General features: G+C 45.3%; 1 protein-coding gene across 1 annotated transcript; it reads right to left on the bottom strand.

Moving 5' to 3' along the window:
* Positions 1 to 10,678: 10,678 nt before the first annotated feature.
* LOC138770830 (low affinity immunoglobulin gamma Fc region receptor III-A-like) lies at positions 10,679 to 25,530 on the bottom strand. The gene is made up of 7 exons (XM_069950084.1): positions 25,291 to 25,530; positions 17,643 to 17,906; positions 17,292 to 17,558; positions 14,050 to 14,229; positions 13,062 to 13,127; positions 12,585 to 12,610; positions 10,679 to 10,876 (listed from the first exon to the last, which is right to left on the bottom strand). Exons 1-7 carry the CDS (start codon positions 25,355 to 25,357, stop codon positions 10,829 to 10,831), a joined length of 918 nt encoding a protein of 305 aa, XP_069806185.1. The 5' UTR covers positions 25,358 to 25,530; the 3' UTR covers positions 10,679 to 10,828.
* Positions 25,531 to 26,434: the final 904 nt, after the last annotated feature.

Below are 26,434 nucleotides of genomic sequence, written 5' to 3'. Positions count from 1 at the left end.
CCCCCAGAATCCTCTGCTCACTAGTAAATCTGGGGTTCAGTAATCCACATTACATTCGGACTAATGATATGACCAGAGCGCAGTGCTGTCATATCATATATGTGGTCACCTTAGTGGGCTGTAAAGCAGAAGTGGAGGCGGCCACTTCCTCCCTGTGAAGAACCTCACTAACAAATACATCATGTAGTAAAACCGACACGTCCACTATATTACATAGTGAAATCGTTTTTTTTCACCTTTATTTTATTACCTGTACTTCAAATAAATGTACTTAGAATTTCCCTATCCCGACCCCTATAACTTTTATATTTTCATCCCTTTTTATACACATTTTTTTAATTCTATTTTTGATGTGGCATTTCTATTGTTTTGCACTCACCCCCTTTATTGCACAATATCAGGAATGGGCTTTAACCCCTTAGTGACTGAGGCTTTTTGGGCCTTAATGACCAGGCTCTTTTTTCACAATCTGACCTGTCTCACTTTATGCGCTTATAGCTCAGTGATGCTGTAACGTATGCTAGCCATTCTGAGATTGTTTTTTTCATAACATATGGTACTTTATGTTAGTGGCAAAATTTGGTCACTATCTTGTGTGTTTTTTGTGAAAAACATCAAAATATCATGAAAAATTTGCACTTTACAGACTTTGAAATTTTTTACTTCTAAAAAAAAAAAGAAAAGAAAGAAAGTTATGTGACATAAATTAGTTACTAAGTCACATTACCAATATGTCCTCTTTATTCTGGCTTCATTTTGTAAACACTTTTTACTTCTTGGGGCTATGTTCACACTACGTAAGTCTCCGGACGTAGCGCATTCCGTGAATAAGCGGCCGGAGACTTACGTAGTTTGCGTACAATGGAAAGTATAGGAAGTACGGCCGCACAGTTCACACTACGTAAGAACTTACGCCAGGATCGTACGCGGCGCCGTAAAAAATTAGCCAGACCGTTGTTTGAGGACGAAAATGCCGTAACTTACGCCGGTAGCGTAACATGCGGTCCCGTACGTAGTGGGGATTTCTTCATTTTTGCAGCTTTTTGTGCCGATCCAAAAGGTTCTGTGGGGTGTCCGGGGCTAGGCGAAGATATCCCAGTAAAAGACCGCTGTCAGATCGCTACGTACGCCGCTCGGGAAGCGTAAGTAGACTGCGGGCGTAAGTTCTCACTTTGTACGTAGCCGGCCGCAAGTAGCGTAAATCCCCGGCCGGAGTTTAACGCGTATATGTCCGGCCGCGGAAATATGCGGACGGACATATACACAGTGTGAACATAGCCTTAGGGTGTTACGCGGCTCAGAAATGTATCAGCAAATTATCACATTTTCATGACTAATTTTTTTAGGGAACAGTTCTTTATTTAAGTGGATTTAGGAGGCTTGTATACTGGGAACCCCCATAAGTGGCCCCATTTTGGAGACTACACATCTTAAAGAATTAAAGGGGAACTCCAGGTAGAGGTAAAAGAAAATGAAACTTCTGCAGAAGCATATAGCATTACTTACCTGTCTATCCCAGTTTTGAAACTACCAAAAATCCATTTGTTTTGGGGGGTTTTGTTCTCTATTGTGTTTCTGTACTTCCTGGTTGAGCAGTTGCCAGAATGCAGGACTGGTTCCAGAATGCAATGCTTTCCCTCAGCTGTTCATCACAGTACACAGTCCTTGCAACACAGCCACGCCTCCTGGGAGATCACGCCCTGCCCCCTGTCTGCATCATCAGCCTGTCCTCAGCAAACACACACAATGTGAGACAGAAGCATGGAAGATTTGTCTCCTAAGGTGGGAGAGCAGAAGGAGCAGGAGACAATGTGGATTGGCACAGGGGCTATTTTTCTTCACTTCCTGGATTTCTATCAGCTACCAGTGTGGCAGAACCGTACAGATACAGTAATACATTGTATAGACACATCTATATAACTTTTAATGTACTTTTAATAGAAAACAAATTTCCTTATGTGGAGTTCCCCTTTAATCTAGGGGTATAGTGGCTCAGTTGCCCCTAGCAACCAATCAGATTCCACCTTTCATTTTCCAAAGAGTCTGTGAGGAATGAAAGGTGGAATCTGATTGGTTGCTAGGGGCAACTGAGCCAGTTTCACTTTACACCATGTCTGATAAATCTCCCCCAACATGTCTTCTGTTTTATATGCACGAGCAGCAGCAATATGTTAAATAATGCTTAACCCCAGACACCCCCTTTAAGGTTTCAGCAGGTCACAATCCTTGCTCGTGGTAGCTTGTGAAGAACTCGGACTTTAGCAGATCTGGACACCTGGCTATGAGGGCCAGGCCCTGAAGTAGACGCTCTATGGAACAATAGTAGTAACTCAATGTCCCAAATGTTAGAATGTTCTAGAAAATGTCCCTGATGGGGCTGGGCTGAGGGAGAGGGATGTGGCTGGCAATCAGTTCCTGATATACACAATATAGCATGAAATACATTAACCCCCATCGACGTCAATGTGCTGGCAGAAATACAAGGCAAATACTCTCTAGTGACATCTCGTGGCCAAAAAGCAATAGTACAGTGTGAAAAATAGAATACAGGAAACCAGGTGTACAATTTACACTGCCCTAAAATCTTTGAAAATGGCAATAAAAACACCATGGCATCTTTTTATTTTATTTTTTTGCAAAAAAGCCAGCGGCCAGATGTTAGCTGGAGGTCTATGGAACTTGCAGTTTTTGGGGTGGCATTTTTCTCTTCTTTCTGGCATTTTTGAGCCTCTGTTTCAGTTTTTCCAAAACCCGGCATGCTGCGGGGGTGGCTTTTTCTTTTTTTTTGCGGACTGTGGCATTTTTCTACCATAGACTTCAATGGGATTGTTCTGGTTGTTTCAAAAACGCCATGGGGGTAGCTTCATACGTACCGTAACGCTGCTTTTTTGCTGCGTTTTTTACATGCACGTTTTGATTTTCACATGATTTTCATGTGAAAATCAAAATGCGCATGTAAAAAACGCAGCAAAAACGCAGCGATAAAAACGCAGTGTTAAAAATGCAGCGTTAAAAACGCAGCGATACGGTACGTGTGAAGGCACCCCCGCTGTGCGTATACTGTTTTGGTTTTTTTTCTTGTGTTTTTTTTCACCATTTGTGTTGCAGCAGCGAAAAAAGGTGATGGCGGAAGAAAAAGTTCAGCACACAAAAAAATCTAAACCACAAAAAAAGTAAAAAATGCCAGAAAAAAAACATTGACAGTTTTTCTGGCGGTTTTTTTTTTTGGAGGCCTGAAAAACGCCACACCAAAAGCACGTGTGAGGGCATCCTAAGTCCCCCTAGGGCACATATACATGCAACCATGGGTGACGTGAATGGGTTAAGGTGCAAATGGGTGCAGCTAAAAGAACTCCTACACTCCTAGAAAATTTTTAATTTGTGTTAAAAAAAATTTGCCCCAAATAAAGTTTCTAACCAAAAAATGCAAACCAAAAAATAAAACATCAGTGCACAATGTTAAATGGATTTTTCCAATTCTTGCAACATCTTAGAAGATCAAATAGGCCGAATAAAATGTTTGAAACTGTGAGGAAATAAGTAAAAACCGAGATAGAAACGACATTATTAGAAGAAAAACTAATTTCAAACTGAAATTAAAATATACAGAATATTTCCGATCCAAAACAATAGAATAAAACGTGAAATAAAATGGATAAGTATTTTCTATGCAAAAGATGCAAACTAATATCTTCATCTACTTTTTTTTCTTATTTTAGCATTCCATAAGAGAGGATCTGGTGAGTACAACATAAAAGGTTAAGAAGCGGCGGAGGTCTGTGAGAAGGAAGGGGAGGGGGGAAAAGACGCAGTCTGTGGAAGAGAGAGGGGAGGCAAGTGTCCACATGGGGAGAAGAAAAAGACCAAGCTCCTTCAGCTCTTTAAAATTCTTTCATGCTTTATTATAAATCTTTAAAACAACAACCTGACCGGTTCTTAGTCATGGTATCTGTGTAATATATCACATAGAACAAGTGTTGGCGTAGAAAGATTGATGAATATACATGTTAGTGAAAATAAAAACATACTTTAAAGGGGTACTCTAGCGGGGGGGCACTTTTTTGCTAGCGGCGGGTCCCGCATCCCGGCGCTCCGGTCCCCAGTTCCCGGCCGCTTCCTGGTGTCTGGCGCAGGTCCTAGACGTGGCGTCTCAGGTCCGCTCAGCCAGTCAGTGAAGGAGGCGGGATCCGTTTCAAGTCCGCTCAGATCCCGCCTCTGTCACTGACTGGCTGAGCGGACCTGAGATGCCACATCTCGGGCCCGCGCCAGACAGCAGGAAGCGGCCGGGAACCGGGCACCGGAGTGCCGCGATGCAGGACCCGCCGCTGGGGCCGGGGAGGTGAGTGGACGTCTTTTCCCTCAGCCACCTCCTCCCGCGTGCCAGCAAAAAAGTGCCCCCCCCCCCCCCGCTGGAGTACCCCTTTAATATATATTAGTGGTGTCATGACAGTGAGATAGAGAGACAGACCACTGACCAGAGTTCCCTCTGCCAGCCTGGGTTAGCCGCTGTATGCTGTATGCTGAGACAGACAGACAGCTCTGCACACATCCGGCACAGTACTGTTACAAATTAGACAAGGGCTCCTATTGGACCCCCATACTACCCTCACACACAAGTCTTCTCTTCTTCTATTTTCTCTAAGCCTACCTAAGTTTCTCTAAGTATCTACAGTCTTATTGTATTTTTGCACTAACAATTGTGAGCAAGGTCTCTGATATATTCTGTATTGCACTGAAGGTTACTCAAGTAAAGTTAAACCACTCTTTAAGTCGGGACTCTGTCACCAATTACGCCACACCTTGCACCTGCACCTCAGACCAGTTCTACCAAGGTCTAGTGCCCGTGTGTCCGGGGGAGGGTACTACCACTCCTGGCCACCGTTATGTCACCCCCAAAACACCAGAGCCCACCAGCTGCCATAACACCGGCATCCAGCCCCCTGGGCCATGGCAATACCTCATTGGCTGGATGTTTGAAATGCAGCGACCCAGGGTAGCTAGATGTGGTGTAGCTGGGCGAGGTGTTGTTGTACCAAACAAGACTCTTGTCATGGTGGCCAGGAATGGTATGCGCCCACCCCTGGATACAGTTGCAGTAGTAGTGGGCTACTTGAGAGTAGGGGGCCTTATTCAGACCTCAGAATGCAGGTACTCAACTAGATAGGGCTCTGACCACCTTGAAAGTGGTGATAAACAGTACCTGCATCTACAGGGATGAACGTCCGCCTAAGCTATCTTGTGGGCACAGAGTGACACAGGATCAGGGACATAGTCCCACCTAGTGGGAAAGCTAGCTGTCCGGGCGAACTCTTAGGGAACCTAGCACTTGCAGTAGAGTCTGTCGGCAATAAGCTCTTACCTACTAACTACCTACTCAACTACTGACTTGACTCCTGGAGTGATCATCAGGAACTTTGAGTATGCCACCCAGCATGGATAGGGTTTGTCCCGTGCCTTCTCACCACAGCCTCACCGCAAGGTGCTCTAGCCGAACATAGCTAGGATATCAGGTGGAAGTATAAAGATCTGAATGAACACTCTGATTCAGTGTAGAAACCCAATGATGGGTCCTGGCCTTAGGCCAGGCCCTTGATAAACCTCCTCAGGAAAACTCTCTCTTTTTACTCGGTCTCTGGAATCATAGCTCCTCAGAATCTCAGGAATCACACTATATATACTCCTTCAGGGGGGCTCTTATTGGGCAGGAGGGCTAAGATAACCCTGTTGGATAGGTTAGTGACCTCTGTGGTACCTAGCTCAGGGATTGATGCAACATAAATCATCAGACAGTGGCATAACTAAGATCTATAAGTACATAGTTAATCATTTAGCATACAGCTGTGCTACACAGCACATACAACACAGTGACACCTAGTGGCAGAAAACAGGCAGTGCAGAACCATCACCCAGAGTGTACCTTTAGCAATGGTACCTGACAACAGGCGTGCAGAAGAAGAGCCGTGGCACAATCGCTCTAGGACCCTGCATAACCTTGATGGCGGACGGGATGAATGTGAATGATATAGATATATAATTCTAATGATAAGGATATGTTAATGATTTATTATAGATGACTTCACTTATACTTCTGTCATCATGTTCCCTTAGCCCGTTCCCCAGGTTCTCCAGATTACACTTGGCAGGATATACTACGGATGACGCTGTCTGTGTGTGTAGTAATGGCTGCCGCAGGGATGATCCTCTACCACCTACAAGGACAGCGAGCGACGGACTGACGTCTCCTGGATTGTTGGCCTTCATACTTGGTCTTCCCCCATAGACACCAAAGTAAATGCTACGATTTTGGTTACCAGCAGTCTCCTTATACCTGGTATACATGGAACTCACCAGTAAGCTGTAAGCTCCCTATAGTGGTGGATTCATAGAAGTGCATGAATACAATGTAGAGAGCTCCCTCTAATGGTGGATGTATAGAAGTGTATGAATACAATGTAGAGAGCTCCCCATAGTGGTGGATTCATAGAAGTACATGAATACAATGCAGAGAGCTCCCCATAGTGGTGGATTCATAGAAGTACATGAATACAATGTAGAGAGCGCCCCATAGTGGTGGATGTATAGAAGTACATGAATACAATGTAGGGAGCTCCCCATAGTGGTGGATTCATAGAAGTACATGAATACAATGTAGAGAGCTCCCCATAGTGGTGGATGTATAGAACTACATGAATACAATGTAGAGAGCTCCCTCTAGTGGTGGATGTATAGAAGTATATGAATACAATGTAGAGAGCTCCCCATAGTGGTGGATGTATAGAACTACATGAATACAATGTAGAGAGCTCCATCTAGTGGTGGATGAATAGAAGTACATGAATACAATGTAGAGAGCTCCATCTAGTGGTGGATGAATAGAACTACATGAATACAATGTAGAGAGCTCCCTCTAGTGGTGGATGAATAGAAGTACATGAATACAATGTAGAGAGCGCCCCATAGTGGTGGATGAATAGAAGTACATGAATACAATGTAGGGAGCTCCCCATAGTGGTGGATGTATAGAAGTGCATGAATACAATGTAGAGAGCTCCATCTAGTGGTGGATGAATAGAAGTACATGAATACAATGTAGAGAGCGCCCCATAGTGATGGATGTATAGAAGTGCATGAATACAATGTAGGGAGCTCCCCATAGTGGTGGATGTATAGAAGTACATGAATACAATGTAGAGAGCTCCCTCTAGTGGTGGATGTATAGAAGTGCATGAATACAATGTAGAGAGCGCCCCATAGTGATGGATGTATAGAACTATGTGAATACAATGTAGAGAGCTCCATCTAGTGGTGGATGTGTAGAAGTACATGAATACAATGTAGAGAGCTCCCCATAGTGGTGGATGTATAGAAGTACATGAATACAATGTAGAGAGCTCCCCATAGTGGTGGATGTATAGAAGTATATGAATACAATGTAGAGAGCTCCATCTAGTGGTGGATGTGTAGAAGTGCATGAATACAATGTAGAGCGCTCCCCATAGTGGTGGATGTATAGAAGTACATGAATACAATGTAGAGAGCTCCCCATAGTGGTGGATGTATAGAAGTACATGAATACAATGTAGAGAGCTCCATCTAGTGGTGGATGTATAGAAGTACATGAATACAATGTAGAGAGCTCCATCTAGTGGTGGATGTATAGAAGTACATGAATACAATGTAGAGCGCCCCATAGTGATGGATGTATAGAAGTACATGAATACAATGTAGAGAGCGCCCCATAGTGGTGGATGTATAGAAGTACATAAATACAATGTAGAGAGCGCCCCATAGTGATGGATGTATAGAAGTGCATGAATACAATGTAGAGAGCTCCATCTAGTGGTGGATGAATAGAAGTACATGAATACAATGTAGAGAGCTCCATCTAGTGGTGGATGAATAGAACTACATGAATACAATGTAGAGAGCTCCCTCTAGTGGTGGATGAATAGAAGTACATGAATACAATGTAGAGAGCGCCCCATAGTGGTGGATGAATAGAAGTACATGAATACAATGTAGGGAGCTCCCCATAGTGGTGGATGTATAGAAGTGCATGAATACAATGTAGAGAGCTCCATCTAGTGGTGGATGAATAGAAGTACATGAATACAATGTAGAGAGCGCCCCATAGTGATGGATGTATAGAAGTGCATGAATACAATGTAGGGAGCTCCCCATAGTGGTGGATGTATAGAAGTACATGAATACAATGTAGAGAGCTCCCCATAGTGGTGGATGTATAGAAGTACATGAATACAATGTAGAGAGCTCCCCATAGTGGTGGATGTATAGAAGTATATGAATACAATGTAGAGAGCTCCATCTAGTGGTGGATGTGTAGAAGTGCATGAATACAATGTAGAGCGCTCCCCATAGTGGTGGATGTATAGAAGTACATGAATACAATGTAGAGAGCTCCCCATAGTGGTGGATGTATAGAAGTACATGAATACAATGTAGAGAGCTCCATCTAGTGGTGGATGTATAGAAGTACATGAATACAATGTAGAGAGCTCCATCTAGTGGTGGATGTATAGAAGTACATGAATACAATGTAGAGCGCCCCATAGTGATGGATGTATAGAAGTACATGAATACAATGTAGAGAGCGCCCCATAGTGGTGGATGAATAGAGGTACATGAATACAATGTAGGGAGCACCCCATAGTGATGGATGTATAGAAGTGCATGAATACAATGTAGAGAGCTCCCCATAGTGATGGATGTATAGAAGTGCATGAATACAATGTAGAGAGCGCCCCATAGTGATGGATGTATAGAAGTGCATGAATACAATGTAGGGAGCTCCCCATAGTGGTGGATGTATAGAAGTGCATGAATACAATGTAGAGAGCGCCCCATAGTGATGGATGTATAGAAGTGCATGAATACAATGTAGAGAGCTCCATCTAGTGGTGGATGTATAGAAGTGCATGAATACAATGTAGAGAGCGCCCCATAGTGGTGGATGTATAGAAGTACATGAATACAATGTAGAGAGCTCCATCTAGTGGTGGATGTATAGAAGTGCATGAATACAATGTAGGGAGCACCCCATAGTGATGGATGTATAGAAGTGCATAAATACAATGTAGAGAGCGCCCCATAGTGGTGGATGTATAGAAGTACATGAATACAATGTAGAGAGCGCCCCATAGTGATGGATGTATAGAAGTGCATAAATACAATGTAGAGAGCTCCATCTAGTGGTGGATGAATAGAAGTGCATGAATACAATGTAGAGAGCTCCATCTAGTGGTGGATGAATAGAAGTGCATAAATACAATGTAGAGAGCTCCATCTAGTGGTGGATGTATAGAAGTACATGAATACAATGTAGAGAGCGCCCCATAGCGGTGGATGTATAGAAGTGCATAAATACAATGTAGAGAGCGCCCCATAGTGATGGATGTATAGAAGTGCATGAATACAATGTAGAGAGCTCCATCTAGTGGTGGATGAATAGAAGTACATGAATACAATGTAGAGAGCTCCATCTAGTGGTGGATGAATAGAAGTACATGAATACAATGTAGAGAGCGCCCCATAGTGGTGGATGTATAGAAGTGCATGAATACAATGTAGAGAGCGCCCCATAGTGGTGGATGTATAGAAGTGCATAAATACAATGTAGAGAGCGCCCCATAGTGATGGATGTATAGAACTATGTGAATACAATGTAATGAGCTCCCCATAGTGGTGGATGTATAGAACTATGTGAATACAATGTAATGAGCTCCCCATAGTGGTGGATGTATAGAACTACATGAATATAGCCACCAAGACTACTTCTACACAGGCGAAAATCACTGATGTACTATATACAAGTTGGGGGGTTATGACCTATATGTGGTTCTTTACATTTTTACTGCATTCCTAGACTGCTTATTTCTGAAGAGCAGAGACGGAACCCGGGTAAGCAGAGAGACACCTGGAGAAGAGGGTCCGATACTATGAAGAAACCAGCACTCCGGGAGGTTGGTCACGGCGTACGTAGTATGATCATCCACTGCGTTGCACATACAATCCCAGCACACAATGTAATGTTGTACAGGCTCTGACCCTGCCGGGTGTCAATAAAAATTTCTTTACAACGGAGCGGGAGGGTCCGGCAGTGCCCACCCTGGAGGAAAGGCTCAGCAAAGACGTGCGAAGATGTAGCCTGGGCCTGGTAGTACATGAGAAGGAAGGGGCCAGGGGGCAGTGCATCCTAGGGCAGCCGCCCCAAAGATGACTTAACTAAAATGACAAGGAAGATTTTGCTGCCCCCCTCCCACCACCCTCTGAAACCAGATAATCTGTCGCCTGAGGCGGAATCCTGACTCATGGTGGCCCTGTACTATGGTCACTTCTATGGTGGCTCCCCACTAACCCTGGGTCATGGAGTATGCTGGCGGGAAATCCTCAGTCACTGCACTGCTAACCATAAACCCAACCACAAAGGTTCCATCAACCTTTTACAAGTAAATTGAGGTGAACATCATATATAACATCTCAGAGCCAACCAAATAGAGATAACCTTACTCTCTCCTATATACAACATCACAGTAAAGAGACAGTAATACCGTATATCCTACACCTACAAGTCTTTACTATGGACTAATGGACTATAGGTGACCCCATTGGTCGTATGAATCCCATCCACCCCACCCCACCCCCGACCCCAGAAGGTTCCTTATAACTAAACATATACATTTCTTGTACAGAACTTTATACCAGATGAGAGTGGGCGGAGCTGTGACAACCTATTGGTATTTGTGAACCAGAGATGGCGGTTACATGGACACCCAGCGTCTCCAGGCCTGACTTGATTGTTTGGTTATGTTCAGTGGGGTCTAAGCTTCACCTCGGCGTATGTGGTAGACATATCAACCTGGCAAAACAAAACGTAAGTCATTTTTATTACTTTACAGGTAAAAACAATGGTCCAGCTCTCCTGAGATTGCTGAATTCTTAGACAGTGTAAGAAGACATCAGATTTATCACAGGGGATCAGGATGTTGCGCTTGTAGACTTTCTAGTCTCAGCTTAGACATTGATTAGTTAGCTTAAAGGGGTACTCTGGGGGAAAAACAAATTGATGTCAGAAAGTTATACAGATTCCTAAATTACTTCTATTTAAAAATCTCCAGTCTTCTAGTACTTATCAGCTGCTGTATGTCCTACAGGAAGTGGAGTTTTCTCTTCAGTCTGACACAGTGCTCTCTGCTGCCATCTCTGTCCATGTCAGGAACTGTCCAGAGCAGCAGCAAATCCCCATAGAAAACCTCTCCTGCTCTGGACAGTTCCTGACATGGACAGAGGTGGCAGCAGAGAGCAGTGTGTCAGACTGGAAAGAATACAAAATACAAGTAACTTACAAATCTGGATAACTTTTTGACACCAGTTGATTTAAAAACATTAGCCCTTTAGGCCACGTTCACACAATGTATCTTTTGCATTAATCACGGCCGTGATTAATACAAAAAATATATTGCACTGAAAATTAATGGGATCCCGGCCAGAATGAATACACATAGTATACGCTCCGGCCAGGATGCCAGGTGGCCACAACGAAAATTGACGTTAGTTTTGTGCAGCCGCTATTCATTGAACAGCAGCCACGCAACAGCTTACACAATGGAGAGTGCAGCTCCGGCCACACTCTCCATTGTGTGCAATTGGTGAATTGATGCGCCCACATCCTAATTTAATAGAAATTAAGTTTATCTGCAGTACCAGCCAGGATAAACTTTACTGACACCGGCCGTTCTGTGGCCAGGTCACAGAACGTCCGGTGTCATACTAAATGGGAAAGTGGCCTTAATCTGCATCAGGATTTTGTGCCAGAATTTTACCAGATTTGTGGCAGACGATGTTCCATCTTAAACCACGCCCCTTTTGCAGTTGCCACACCCCTTTTACCGATACCCTTTTTACACTTCTTTTTCTAGTACGTCAGGAAGATGTCAAAAACTTGGCGAAAGTCATGTAACGCAGAATACTGATGCATATGTAATAGCGAAATCTGGGCCAATATGTATAACTTACACGTCTTTAAGGGGGATGTATCATATTAGTACAGTACCTGGAGTGTTTTTCAAAAAGTCACAAAATTTTTGCCATGCTTTATGCAAAAATTGTGAAAGATCTTCCGCTACATCCACCAAGCGGCTAGAGCCTGGCACTAAGGAGGCATGGTATCATGTGAAGGGGGATGGAGCCAGGGGTGGATACGGGGGTCTTTTTGTCCCATGTCAACTGGGTAAACCTGGTTTTGTCCAGCCAAGGGTGGGGTATACTGGAGGCCACTGTAACCTCTACACCCTAAGGACATATGGCCTGGAGTCTTCTCTACATCCAGTGAAGGATATGGGGGTTAGGGGTCCTCCTTTCCTGATATATATGTGCTGTAATAGACATGTGGATGTGGTCACCATGCTGGGACAACTCCTGCTCCATCTTCACCAGGTCTGCTGTGCAACCATCAGGGATAACACTCATCATCTCCACCGGTTTTACAACTATAATGGGACAATTGTCTCTGATTTAGTCCTAAACTCCCAGTCGCTCCCCATTGTATAACTCTGGAGGATACTCACACTTTTACTGGCAGATGTGGACGAGGCTGAAAAAAAGGTAAAAATGACATTAACAATTATACAATAAGAAGAAACCTATAACGTACTTCATCGCTGATGACCAGGAAAGATGTCGGCCACCTGACACCCATCTAATGTGGATGGGGGGAATCTACAGGTCCTCCACAATAAAAACAATAATAGCTGAACAAACTTCTTTATATTACTTTAACTGTTATCTTATGTTCAGGAATATGTCCCCAATGAGTAGAACCAGACTTAGGCCTCCGCATATACATCATAGTGTCTCCACTGGTCATGCCCTTTGAGGATAATTCTCCCATTAATAGTGTCAGCACACCAAGCCCACTGGTCCCCTAAAGTATCCTACATAATGCGTCCTTGGAATGGAAATGGAAGGAGCGCATACTTTTGCCAGCTACTTTTTGATCGTCCAGTCATAGGACTTCAGCTATTACGTGAGGCTAGAATACCAACCTTTCTGTAAGTGGTCCATACTGAGATAGCAGATGTCGTCTTCAGGATCATGGGGCCGACCAGCTACTAGATCCAGAAAATAATTCTACATAAATGCCAAGGCAAAATCAAGTAAACCAGCTCCAAAAGAATTGTAATATCAAGAGAAGAAACAACTTCTAAGGCAGTGTTTCTCAACTCCAGTCCTCAAGACCCACCAACAGGTCATGTTTGAGGATTTCACAGGAGATATAATTATAGTCCGTGCACCAGTAACTGCCACAGCTGTTCGTTGCTTGGGATATCCGCAAAACATGACCTGTTGGTGGGTCTTCAGGACTGGAGTTGAGAAACACTGTTCTAAGGCCAAATCTTCTAAATGCTGGAATGTAGATGGACATGAGAAAATCCTGACAACATCCTGGTAACCCAATAAACTATATATCCCCCTGGGGCTCTTATGCCAAGAAGAGACTTTGGTGGTCCAGTTAACAATCCAACCAGTCTCACCATGGCCCCCAACTGTATGTCCTTCCTGAGAGTGTCCTACTTCATGGAGAAGAGGACAGCCCACCAATGAGAGGACGCAACTTCTCATCGTCCTTTGGTCTTTCGCTATTTTCAGCATAACCTGAACAAGCAGTTCCAGTAAAATGAACTCTCCTGGACAACAGTATTGGGACTAACACAGCTAAGGTTTTATAATTCCACTATATAGTCACAGTAGGTGACCCTCCCCATCCTTTGTACAGCTTTGTGAGTTCTCTGATCTTTATTCTATGGACTCTTTTATGCTTTGGACTCTTATACTTCTTTCGTCCTAGGTACCATGTAATGATGACTATACCACAGTCATCCCCAATGGTTCCCTTCCTGTACGGCTATGGGGGTATTGAAGTACTGTCCCCGGACTCCAGTCCTGGTTAACATGTGCCGGTTGGCTACATTCTGTACAAGACATCAGCACTTTTTCACCTTTTTTAACCATAGATCAGTCTAGTTTAGTTACCTTCCATTGGTGCACTCATTGTTTGCTGATCTTTATGTGCTGGCTGTAAAGTTGTTTTATTTTTACACTTCCATAACAGGATGGAAAAAAAGATGATGAGAACGACCGCCATACCCCCGACTGTAGCCCCAGCAATGATACTGACATCGGCTCTCGGCTCGACATTCTCCTTGACTTTCCCTAAAAGAAAAATGTTTAGAACATTTTATGATCCTGAAACTTTTTACAGAAAAAATAGAGATGAGCGAACCTGGAGCATGCTGGAGTCGATCCGAACCCGAACTTTCGGCATTTGATTAGCGGTGGCTGCTGAAGTTGGATAAAGCCCTAAGGCTATGTGGAAAACATGGATATAGTCATTGGCTGTATCCATGTTTTCCAGACAACCTTAGAGCTTTATCCAAGTTCAGCAGCCCCCGCTAATCAAATGCCGAAAGTTCGGGTTCGGATCGACTCAAACCCGAACACGGTTTGCTTATCTCTAATAAAAAAACATTTATGATTTAGCCTTGTAGTACCACTCCTAACCCAGGGCCGTCTTACCCATTGGGCATGGTAGGCGGCTGCCCGGGGGCCCTTGCGTCCTAGGGGGCCCCTGTCCGCTGTCACAGCGGGCAGGGAACCCCTAGGACGCAAGGGTCCCCGGGCAGCCGCCTCCCATGCCCAATGGGTAAGACGGCCCTGCGCGCCCCCCCCCCCCTTCCCCTTCTCTTGCGACCGCAAGCACTTTCTTGCTTGCGGTCGCAAGAGGAAATCCGGCCCCGGCTGATGCGTCGCTCCCCGGGGGATTCTCCGGGAGCGCATGCATCAGGAACCTCAGTGCGCGTCGCTGGGGTTTCCTGTATCGGAAGTCCCGGCCTGGGCGCACACTGAGCTTCCGGATGTGTGCGCTCCCGGAGAATCCCCCAGGGAGCGACGCATCAGCCGGGGGCAGAAGAGGAGAGGAAGCAGCGACGGGGGAGCGCTGGTAGGTGAGTTGGGTGTTTGTTTTTTTTATCTTCTGTGCAGGGGGGAGCCATCTATAAGGGGGGAATACGGGGGAGCCATCTATAGGGGGGGATACAGGGGAAGCCATTCATAAAGGGGGAATACGGGGGAGCCATCTATAGGGGGGATAAAGGGGGGAGCCATCTATAGAGGGAATAAGGGGGGAGCCATCTATAGGGGGGATACAGGGGGAGCCATCTATAGGGGGAGATACAGGGGGGAGCCATCTATAGGGGGGGATACAGGGGGGGAGCCATCTACAGGGGGGATACAGGGGGGAGCCATCTATAGGGGGGAATAAGGGGGAGCCATCTATAGGGGGAGATACAGGGGGGAGCCATCTATAGGGGGGGAGCCAGGGGGGAGCCATCTATAGGGGGGGATAAAGGGGGGAGCCATCTATAGGGGGAATAAGGGGGAGCCATCTATAGGGGGGATACAGGGGGAGCCATCTATAGGGGGGATACAGGGGGAGCCATCTATAGGGGGAGATTCCGGGGGGAGCCATCTATAGGGGGGATACAGGGGGGAGCCATCTATAGGGGGGATACAGGGGGGAGCCATCTATAGGGGGGATACAGGGGGGAGCCATCTACAGGGGGGATACAGGGGGGAGCCATCTATAGGGGGGGAATAAGGGGGAGCCATCTATAGGGGGGGATACAGGGGGGGAGCCATCTATACAAGGGGGGGATACAGGGGGGAGCCATCTATAAGGGGGGGATACAGGGGGAGCCATCTGTAAGGGGGGGATACAGGGGGGAGCCATCTATAAGGGGGGATACAGGGGGAGCCATCTATAAGGGGGTAATACAGGGGGAGCCATCTATAAGGGGGTAATACAGGGGGAGCCATCTATAAGGGGGGGGATACAGGGGGGAGCCATCTATACGGGGGGATACAGGGGGAGCCATCTATACGGGGGGGATACAGGGGGGAGCCATCTATACGGGGGGATACAGGGGGAGCCATCTATAAGGGGGGGATACAGGGGGGAGCCATCTATACGGGGGGATACAGGGGGAGCCATCTATACGGGGGGATACAGGGGGAGCCATCTATAAGGGGGGGATACAGGGGGGAGCCATCTATACGGGGGGATACAGGGGGAGCCATCTATAAGGGGCCAATACAGATGTGCAGTGTGTAGAGAGATGAGGATGGTGACAGAGTGTGGAGCCTAATATGTCTGTCTGGCAGATTCTGTGGATTCGTGGCTCGGAGAAGTTCTCATAATGGCCCAGGGCAGATGGAGAAGAAGATGAAAAGGGAAGAACTCTGATCAGAGAAGACGTCCCATGTGAGTCACTTGATGTATCTGCACTGTAATGTATATGGTGTACAGAGCCTGTGTAGAGCTGGGTACCTCTATATGACTGGATGAGGTGATAGTGATCTGTGTACAGTGGATTAGTCAGTAGCAGCGCTGGTGTTAGTCAGTATGCGGTGGTAATATTTGTTGCTTGTTATCTGGCATATATATAGAGAAGGTCAAAACAACTTGTCTCATATAGACAGAGGAGCAACAACATTACTATTATATTATATATAAGCCATGTTGTTTCCCTGTATTCTGTATACAGGGAAACAACATGGTTCATATATAATATAATAGTCATGTTGTTGCCCCTCTGTATATATGAGACATGTTGTTTTGCCCTTCTCTATATATAAGCCATGTTGTTTCCCTGTATATTGTATTATACAGTATACATACAGGGAGACAACATGGTTCTCATATATAATAGTCATGTTGTTGCCCCTCTCTATATATGAGACATGTTACCCTGCAGATTGCTGTTGGAAGTGCTGTCTCCATTGCGTTTTTTGGATACTTTGAAGCCAACCTGGTCTGGTTTGGTGTGGCACGCTTGGTTATTTTTTGGTTTTGCGCTGCTGAGAGATTGTGTTGTGAATTAAAGTTTATGTTAACAATAGTTTGTATTTTTTATTGTACGTAATTGTACTGGCTAGGGGCGGGGTTGCAAAGATGGGGGGGGGGGTTTGATGGCGGCGGCCGCGGGGGGTGGGGCCCAATTCGCACCTCTGCCCAGGGGCCCATAATGCTGTTAAGACGGCCCTGTCCTAACCTCAAGGTGCGCTGTGACGGGGAAGAATATGCATAAGTAGTGGGAGGTGAATGTCAGTGAAATAAACCACAAACATTTCAGCTCCTCTTCCCTTCTCAGTGATCTTTGCACATGTCACTGGGCATAAAAGTTAACTCCCTGTGAAAGGAGATAATATCCACTTACCCAAGACAGAGATGTAGGTTTCTGCAGAGTAGTTATGATGTGTATGATCACTATGATGTAGAAGCAGTTTAGTACATCTGTAGATCCCGGACGAGCCCCCATCTACTGTATCTAGATGGAACTCTGAGTCACTGACTGAGAACTTTATCTCTTTATCTTCCTTGTAAAATGTTGTGTTTGTTCCTTCATATCCGTATGCACTGTGACACCTTAGAATCAGGGGGTCTCCTTCATAGATAAATGGGGGTCTCTGCAGGATGAGGTAATCTGCAATAATAACAGTGAATATATGGTAATGCATCATCTCTATATACAATGTTTGGAGATTACCAGGATAATCCCACTGCTGACCTAGAGTTGCATTCAGTGTGACGGGAGGACTGAGGTCACTAGTGCTTGTCCCACACTGGTAGGCACCTACATCTTCTTCCTCCACATAGTCAATCCTGAAGCTCTGACGACCATTATCTCTTAGTAGTTTTCCATCTTTATACCAGCGATATCTCTGCTTCTCCGGGGCAGCAGATCCCACATCACAGGTTATGGTCACTGGGTCCTGGTATATTATTTTACTCCAGTTTGGTGTGAAGGTCACCACAGGCCTGACTGCCGCTCCTACACAACAAAAAAGACAATATATTAGTATTCTGGATCTACCCATGATGGACTTTGATGATAGGCGATTAAGCGTGGAACGTTAGTTGGCAACTTTGTCCCTTTGTATTGTTGTCTGTGTAATGGCTAAATAAAGTAACGTGGAATGACTAGCAAGTGCCGCATTGCCTCTATCTTCTGGAGTTTATATGGACATTGTTACTGCTGAGAGGTGCAGAGCACGGCTTATACCACGTCAGTGTCCGGAGAGACTGGATTCAGCTCAGATCTCCTGCAGATTGGTGAGTGGATAGTGCCAATACCCACTTCTTTGAATTTTATAGTCCTAGGACAACTCTGCAGATTCTGACCGTATGCAGGAGTACGACCATTGACGTGAAAGCCAATCAGCACCATCTGGATGGAGAGCTGAAGGAAGATGGGGAAGCCAGATGGCCCGCAAGCAAGAATGCAGTTGTTCCAACCCTGGACTAGACATAGAAAAGAAATGTAGGATGGGTCCCCAGAGCGTGAACTGGTATAGACTCAGAGATAGACGACTTAAGAGATTTTAGTCACATGGCAGGCAGGAACAGACTGGAACTCAGAAAAAGACTCACGCTCCCCAGACCTGACTCAGTCCACCCTATTTATGCTACATGGATGATTTCTATTAGTAGAGAGATGCCTAAGGTAACTTGAACCCTTGAAATATTAGTTAACCCTTGAATAGTCAAATCCACAGTGTACGCTTTCAGGCAGCCAACACAAATATGAATACGTGGTACCCTGAGATAGTAAGAGACATATAATGAAGTGCTGATAAGCCACCATACAACATTAACCCTTTAACAGCTGTTAAAGGACACGGCATCGATCCCTTTCTCCCTCTCATTCTCTCTTTTTCTCCCTCTCTTTATCCTTTCTTTCTTCCCCTTTCCCTCTCTCTCTTTTTCTTTCCCCCTCTTCTCTCTCCTCTTCATTCTCTTCCTTTCTTTTCTCTATACAGTGCAGACCAAAGTAATTCCAATGAGAAGTAAGTTTATGGAACTTTTTTTCACTTTAAGCGGCACTTTAAGCGGCAATAGTAGCATGTATGGAGGCACAAAATATTATTTTAATTTATTAAATATTACAAGCAATCCATCTGGGGCCTCCCTTCACGATCCTTTGTATTCATTAACAGGCCACTTTGCCAAATTACCACCCTCCCGTTTAGAGGCCAAAATTGGAAACTATATTGAGAAAACTGCATTTCCCGTGATTAGTGAGGAATCGAGAGAAGCCCTAAATTCCCTGTTCTCCATAGAGGAGCTCACTACTGCAGTGGCCTCTTCGAAAAACAGCAAGAGCCCAGGACCGGACGGCTTTACAGCAGCGTTCTTTAAGGCCTTCAAGGGTCTCCTCACTCCTTTCCTCACTAAGGTTTTCATTGAGATTTCAACTAACACTCCCTTCCCTAGGCATTCCTTAGACGCTCATGTAACGGTGCTTCCCAAGCCTGGGAAGGATCCTGCCCAATGTAGTAGTTATAGGCCAATATTACTCCACAATACTGGTCATTCGCCTTAATTCCATCATTCCGCAGGTCATTCATGTTGATCAGGTGGGATTCGTCCTGGGTAGGGAGGTACGAGACAATACCTCACGTACTATTAATCTGATCTCGGCTGGTGTTCCCATGTGCCTGCTCTCTGTCGATGCCGAGAAGGCCTTCGACAGGGTCCGATGGAAATTCCTTACAGCCACAATGGCTCAAATAGGGTTGGGTGATGACTTTATATCTAGAGTAATGGCTTTATACTCCAACCCAACCGCGCGAGTGCGGGCTAATGGGACCCTGTCGGAGACCTTTGAGATAAAGAACGGAACATGCCAGGAGTGTCCCCTGTCGCCTCTGCTGTACATGGAGCACCTAGCCATCGCGCTGTGGAATAACCCCGACGTGAGGGGAATAGAGCTAGGGCAACGTCATCACAAACTTGCATTGTTTGCTGATGACTTATTGCTTTATATTACTCATCCACATATTTCTAATTCTTCCGTCTTACATGAATTTAATATCTTTGGTCGGTTGAGCAATTTCAAAGTTAATATTTCTAATACGGAAGGTCTTAATGTCTCTTTGTCAGCGGCAGACTTGTTAGTCACTTAATCTAACTTTTCTTTCCAGTGGCAGCCTGAGAGCATTAAATACCTAGGGATACAGGTCCCGGCCCGACTGGAACTCTTGTTCACCCTAAATTACCTCCCCTTGCACCGGAAAACTTTGGACATATTGCAGGCCTACCACCGTAAATTTCTCTCCTGGTTCGGCCGCATGAATGTGCTTAAGATGGATATTTTTCCTCGCTTCTTATACATGTTTCAGACCGTTCCAATAACTGTCCCGGCCACTTACTTCAAACAATTGCAACGCGCATTTTCCCAGTATATATGGGGTAGCGGTAGAGTTAGGATCCGAGCCCAAATTCTCACTCAGCCTAAAACCAAGGGGGGGACTGGCTTACCTGACTCTTTCTTTCACATTGTTATGTATTATTGCAATAACCACCTGTTAATTTTTGACCTATAATGCCTATGCAACGTGGACTATGTTTCTGTGTCAAAAACTTCTCGAAAAATTTTAATAAACTAAGAGTTAACATAAATATTGCAAGCAATACAAAGCAGACAGAGATTATCAGTATTCATTGTGTGGTGTCCCACAATGGGTGCTGCTTGTCTTTACACCCCTCGCAAAAGCCTGTACTTCGAAGTATCAGTGGTAGTGAAGTATTACCTATGTTTTACCACTAGATGTCACTAGCATATGTATTGTATGCCTAAGTATTGCACAGCTGTAGCAGTTAAAGGGTTATTGTCTCTGTGATTTGTGCACCAATGAGAGCTCTTTCTCTTTTCTACCTATCTCTATCTTTATCTTTCTCTTGAACTCTCTTCTCATCCACTCACAGCACATGTTACATATGCTGTAGGAAGTTCTCACATGGTGAGAGGAAGTGTAGCCACATCTTAGGGAGTCTTACTCTGGATTCTGTAGAGGAAGGACGCAACAGTCCCTACAGCGGTCAAGCTGGGCCCAGGCTTATGCCAGATCCCCGGTTAGAGGAATCACAACTAGTCGGTGTCCATTGTAGTCTTAGGTGTGGTACAAGACAGACTTACATGGGAACAGACACCTGTTTCTTGAAAGCAGCACTTCTACACACTATGCAGTGCTGAATGCACACTTAGAGAGGACAAGTCAGGGATCTAAGAAGACAAGTCTAAAAGTGCAGGACAGTATCCTGAAGGAATAGGAACTGATCCGGATAGAGCAAAGTTGCTAGAAGCCTACGTACTCTATCTCGCAGTGCGCGTGTCACCAGGAAACCTTGGCCACTCTGCTCATCCCAGGTAACAAGGTCTGGAGCTTGTGTCACCCTCTAGGATAGGTCGCCCGACACTGGTGGGCATTAGGTGGTGCAAAGACCAAAAGATTCAAAACATGGGCACAAGTATTCTCTCTACTATTAAGTGTTTCTATCTATTCTACTTCTGAAGTTCCGGCAGAGCACAGTACTACTTTGGGTTGGGACTCTCTCGATAACCTCCTCTCTACTTCTCTGAACTTCTTCTACCTCTCAGCACACAACTCAGTCAGCATGGCAGTACTCTCTTTCAAGCTCTCCGCACAGATCTGGTTACTAAAGTCCAAGGTACCTTATCAAGCCAAAAGCCTATTGTGTATAACTGTATCAAGCCTTCCTGCAGTAAAGAAAAGTTTATTTATTGTAACAGGACTCTGTGATTCTTATCTAAACATCTACACAGCCACTGCACTATCCTTCATCTCCCCTTTCTGTGTCTGGTGGTACCGATAGTCCGGGTGGGTCACAACTCCACTCCGGACCACTGTGATAGGTGCCCAAGGGACCTCCAAATAGCCCGGCAGGTTACTGACCACAGGGGAAAGGGTAAATCCAGCCTCACTAAACTAAAAGCAGGTGTGCCATCATACCTGTGTGCCCAACTGGGACTGGCGTCACGACAACATAACACCTGGCTGAGCTATTCCCCGACCAACCACTGCTGCAGTAGAGTCACACTTCACCATTTGGCAAGTTACAGGTCGCGCCTCTTAGCGGGGGCATCACCACAATTGCCTCAGTCTGTACTCAGGATCTTGTTCTCTTCCCAGAAGCCCCTTTTTCATTTTTGTTACTTCACATAGGACCCTGCCCTGTCTGCACTTGACTTGCAGGTCAGAATGTTTCCAATGTAATTTTTTACTAGGACCGTTTCTAGCACCGGGCGCATCAATGAACCCCCTTCCCCAGAATAGTAATTTTATTGGGGACAGAGCACAGGGGTAATATTACTATGGGGACAGAACACAGGGAGCATTATTACTATGAAGATAGAGCACAGGGAGCATTTTTACTATGGGGACAAAGCACAGGGGGCATTATTACTATGGGGACAGAGCACAGGAGGCATTATTACCATAAGGACAGAGCACAGGGGGCATTATTACTATGGGGGCACAGCATAGGGGGCATTATTACTATGGGGACAGAGCACAGGGTGCTTTATTTCTATGGGGAAAGAGCACAAAGGACATTATTACTATGGGGACAGAGTACAGGGGGCATTATTACTATGGGGGAGAGCACAGGAGGCATTATTACTATGGGGACATGGGGGCATTATTACTATATGGACAGAGCACAGGAGGCATTATTACTATGGGGACAGAGCAAAGGGGACATTATTACTATGGGGACAGAGCACAGGAGGCATTATTACTATGGGGACATGGGGGCATTATTACTATAGGGACAGAGCACAGGAGGCATTATTACTATGGGGACATGGGAGCATTATTACTATAGGGACAGAGCACAGGAGCATTATTACTATGGGGACACAAGGGGGTTTATTACAATGGGGACAGAGCACAGGGGGTATTATTACTATGTGGACATGAGGCATTATTACTATGGTGATACAGGGGGCATTATTACTATGGGGGCACAGGGGGCATTATTATAGTGGCACAGCATAGGGAGCATTATTACTATGGGGACACAGTGGTCATTATTACTATGGGGACACAAAGGACATTATTACTATGGGGACACAGGGGGCATTATTACTATAAGGACACAGGGGGCATAATTATTATGGGGACACAGGGGACATTATTACTATAGGGCAGAGCACAGGGGCATTATTCCTAAGGTGTGGTAAGAATTAATGCAAATATACCAGTACCTTAATCTTAATGGCACAGCAAGGAAGAAGGCATTGACTATGGCAGCACAGCAGGGAAGGGGGTATTATTACTATATAGAGGGGCACAACAGGGAACATTATTACTATATGGAGGGCACAGCAGAGCAGGGGACATTTTTGCTATATGGGAGCTGAGCAGGGGGTATTATTGCTATATGGAGGCACAGCTGGGGGCATTATTACTACTATATGGGGGCAGAGCAGGGGATCCTACATAAAGGGGGCAACCCACATACATACTTACTTTACATGACACAAAAAAGTGGAAGAAAGTTGTTGTAAAAGTGCAGAGCCTAAGATGTTTGTCTGGCAGGTTCAGAAGAGATGAATTGTTGTTGCAAGAAATTATCATGGAGGTCTGGGTCGGATGGAGAGGAAAAGAAAGGTGACGCCTTAGATCAAAGAAGACGTCACCTGTGAGTCACTGAATGACTTTTTTGCCTCAAATTGAAAAAGGTTGGGTAGCACAGCTCTATGCCACAATACACACTGCTTCATCATAGCAACAACCCAAACCCCCTTTCCCCGAACAGTTCTAAGGGGGGGGGGGGTATCAAGATTCACCCTGTAGTCAAAATTACCCAAAAACGGCTCCGCTTTTTACTGGCCAAGACTAGATATTCCTATTCAGCTCCCTAAAGAGATCCAACCACAGCCTCCCCCAGCACTCTAATTTTTCCCAAAGCCCGAGCAGACCCCCAGTTTCTTGTAAGATGACAACCTATACGCCTGGATTGTTTCAGCACGATACACTGTAAACCACCCACAATCCGGACAAGTTCCTATCTTGTAATCATTTCTTCCACCCACTCCACTAATATACACAATGACCAACAACACAACTCAAAATTATCTCCTATAAGCCATGCCTTGGTCTCTACCATAACCACCATCTATGTCCTCCTACCAGTACTAGAGCCCCCTAATAGCCTAGGCCTTTCTGGAGGTTGGGAGCCTTATCCCTATTGCTAATCGACATAATCCAAAATGGCAGAGCCGCTGGGTACCAAAGCTCTCTAGCTTGTGGCATGTGTAAGCTAAACAGAACACCACAAATATACAGCACAAAACACCACATATATACAGTGCGCTAAAACCTCATACAAAACAATCTCCACTGTGTAGTCTCTCAATGCAAAATGGCCATTTATAGCCTAAGAGGCTGATCGGGTTGTTTTGACCAATCAAAGATCATTACTCGTCGGTCACCCATCTCCATGTGTAATAGGGGATATGTGCCCATATGGCAACGAAGGGTCACACAAGTGATCTAGTGGTCATTCATGGTTGCCCTATGGTCTGGTGTTGTCATTGGATCTCTAAACAAGCGCTGATCTGCGAGAGTTCAGACCATCTAACAGGGCTCTTGCCTCACCTCCCCCTTATAGTCTCTCTGTCTCTCCCTATATTGTATCCATAAGAAGAGCCAGTGGAGCCTCATTCAAGAGTCTCAAAACACAAAACTAGCCAGATATCCCTCCGGAAAGAACCCAGCCAAGGGGTGGCCTCTGCAGGGAAACCACCATATTAAGTGGCCCTATAAGTCCATGTAATGACAAGGGTAAAACCAAGGCCAGGTGTCCATCCCCATACAGCTGTTTCAAGGTGTTGCCCCTCATCAGTGTGGAGCAGGATTCTGGCTAGGTGGGAGCAATGCCTAGTAGAGCCATAAGAGAAACAGTTCCCTGATCTCAGGGAGACCAGCCAAACGATAACACTGCCGGCTGCTAGTGAAAGCGCTCAATGCAGTGAAATCCTAGGTGCATTGCTCCCTGGGAAACATGAATATGCAAAAGAAGAGCTTGTGGAGCCTCATTCAAGAGTGTTGAAACACAGGACTAGCCAGATATTCCTCCGGGAAGGACCCAGTCTGGAAAACCTTCAAACCAATCAGGCTAGTCCTGTGTTTCGAGACTCTTGAATGAGGCTCCACGGGCTCTTCTTTTGCATACTCATGTTTCCCAGGGAGCAATGCACCTAGGATTTTGCTGCATTGAGTGCTTTAACCGGCAGCCGGCAGTGTTATTGTTCGGCTGGTCTCCCTGAGATCAGTGATCTGTTTTTGTATTTCATATCCATCTTACGTTGGAGGACACAAAAAAAAAATGAAATACGTTGTACTCACCCAATCCTCCGATACCTAATGCTGAGAAGAGGACACAGAGGAAATACAAGTGTTGTCTTCTATCCATGACGCTCAGACATCCACACGTTTTCTGCTTCCTTATCGTTGTCTTCGGTTGTAAATCTTCTCCGATTACCCCGAATCCTCCGATTGCTGCTAGATCTCAGCTCTGTAGATTACTTACTGGGATTACAGTAGGATTTATCCCGTCATTGGAGGTTTATATAGTTGTAACCTTTATCACTGCTGTCCGGGTGATCTGACCAGACAGACAAGGTCCTGTCACATCGTATGTGGTCAACTAACTGTACTGGAAAGCAGAAGCAGAGGCCGTCACTTCCTTCCCTATAAATACTATCACACCATCTTTACAGGCAATGTATTACGCGAAAATAACATAAGATTTACATTAGAGTTTAAAAAATTGCTTTTTTTCTACTACTACTAATACTACTGCACAGTGTACGGCACCAACATAACTGTACCAGACACTGCCCACATAATACTACTGCACAGTGTACGGCACCCACATAACTGTACCAGACACTGCCCACATAATACTACTGCACAGTGTACAGCACCAACATAACTGTACCAGACAGTGCCCACATAATACTACTGCACAGTGTACGGCACCAACATAACTGTACCAGACACTGCCCACATAATACTACTGCACAGTGTACAGCACCAACATAACTGTACCAGACACTGCCCACATAGTACTACTGCACAGTGTAAAGCACCAACATAACTGTACCAGACACTGCCCACATAATACTACTGCACAGTGTACAGCACCAACATAACTGTACCAGACACTGCCCACATAGTACTACTGCACAGTGTACGGCACCAACATAACTGTACCAGACAGTGCCCACATAATACTACTGCACAGTGTACGGCACCAACATAACTGTACCAGACACTGCCCACATAATACTACTGCACAGTGTACAGCACCAACATAACTGTACCAGACACTGCCCACATAGTACTACTGCACAGTGTACAGCACCAACATAACTGTACCAGACACTGCCCACATAATACTACTGCACAGTGTACAGCACCAACATAACTGTACCAGACACTGCCCACATAGTACTACTGCACAGTGTACGGCACCAACATAACTGTA

The sequence above is a fragment of the Dendropsophus ebraccatus genome, chromosome 13, assembly GCF_027789765.1.
Source record: "Dendropsophus ebraccatus isolate aDenEbr1 chromosome 13, aDenEbr1.pat, whole genome shotgun sequence".
NCBI classification, from domain to species: Eukaryota; Metazoa; Chordata; class Amphibia; order Anura; family Hylidae; genus Dendropsophus; species Dendropsophus ebraccatus.
Note: the sequence above shows the minus strand (reverse complement) of the source record. Positions and strands in the feature narration are given on the sequence as shown.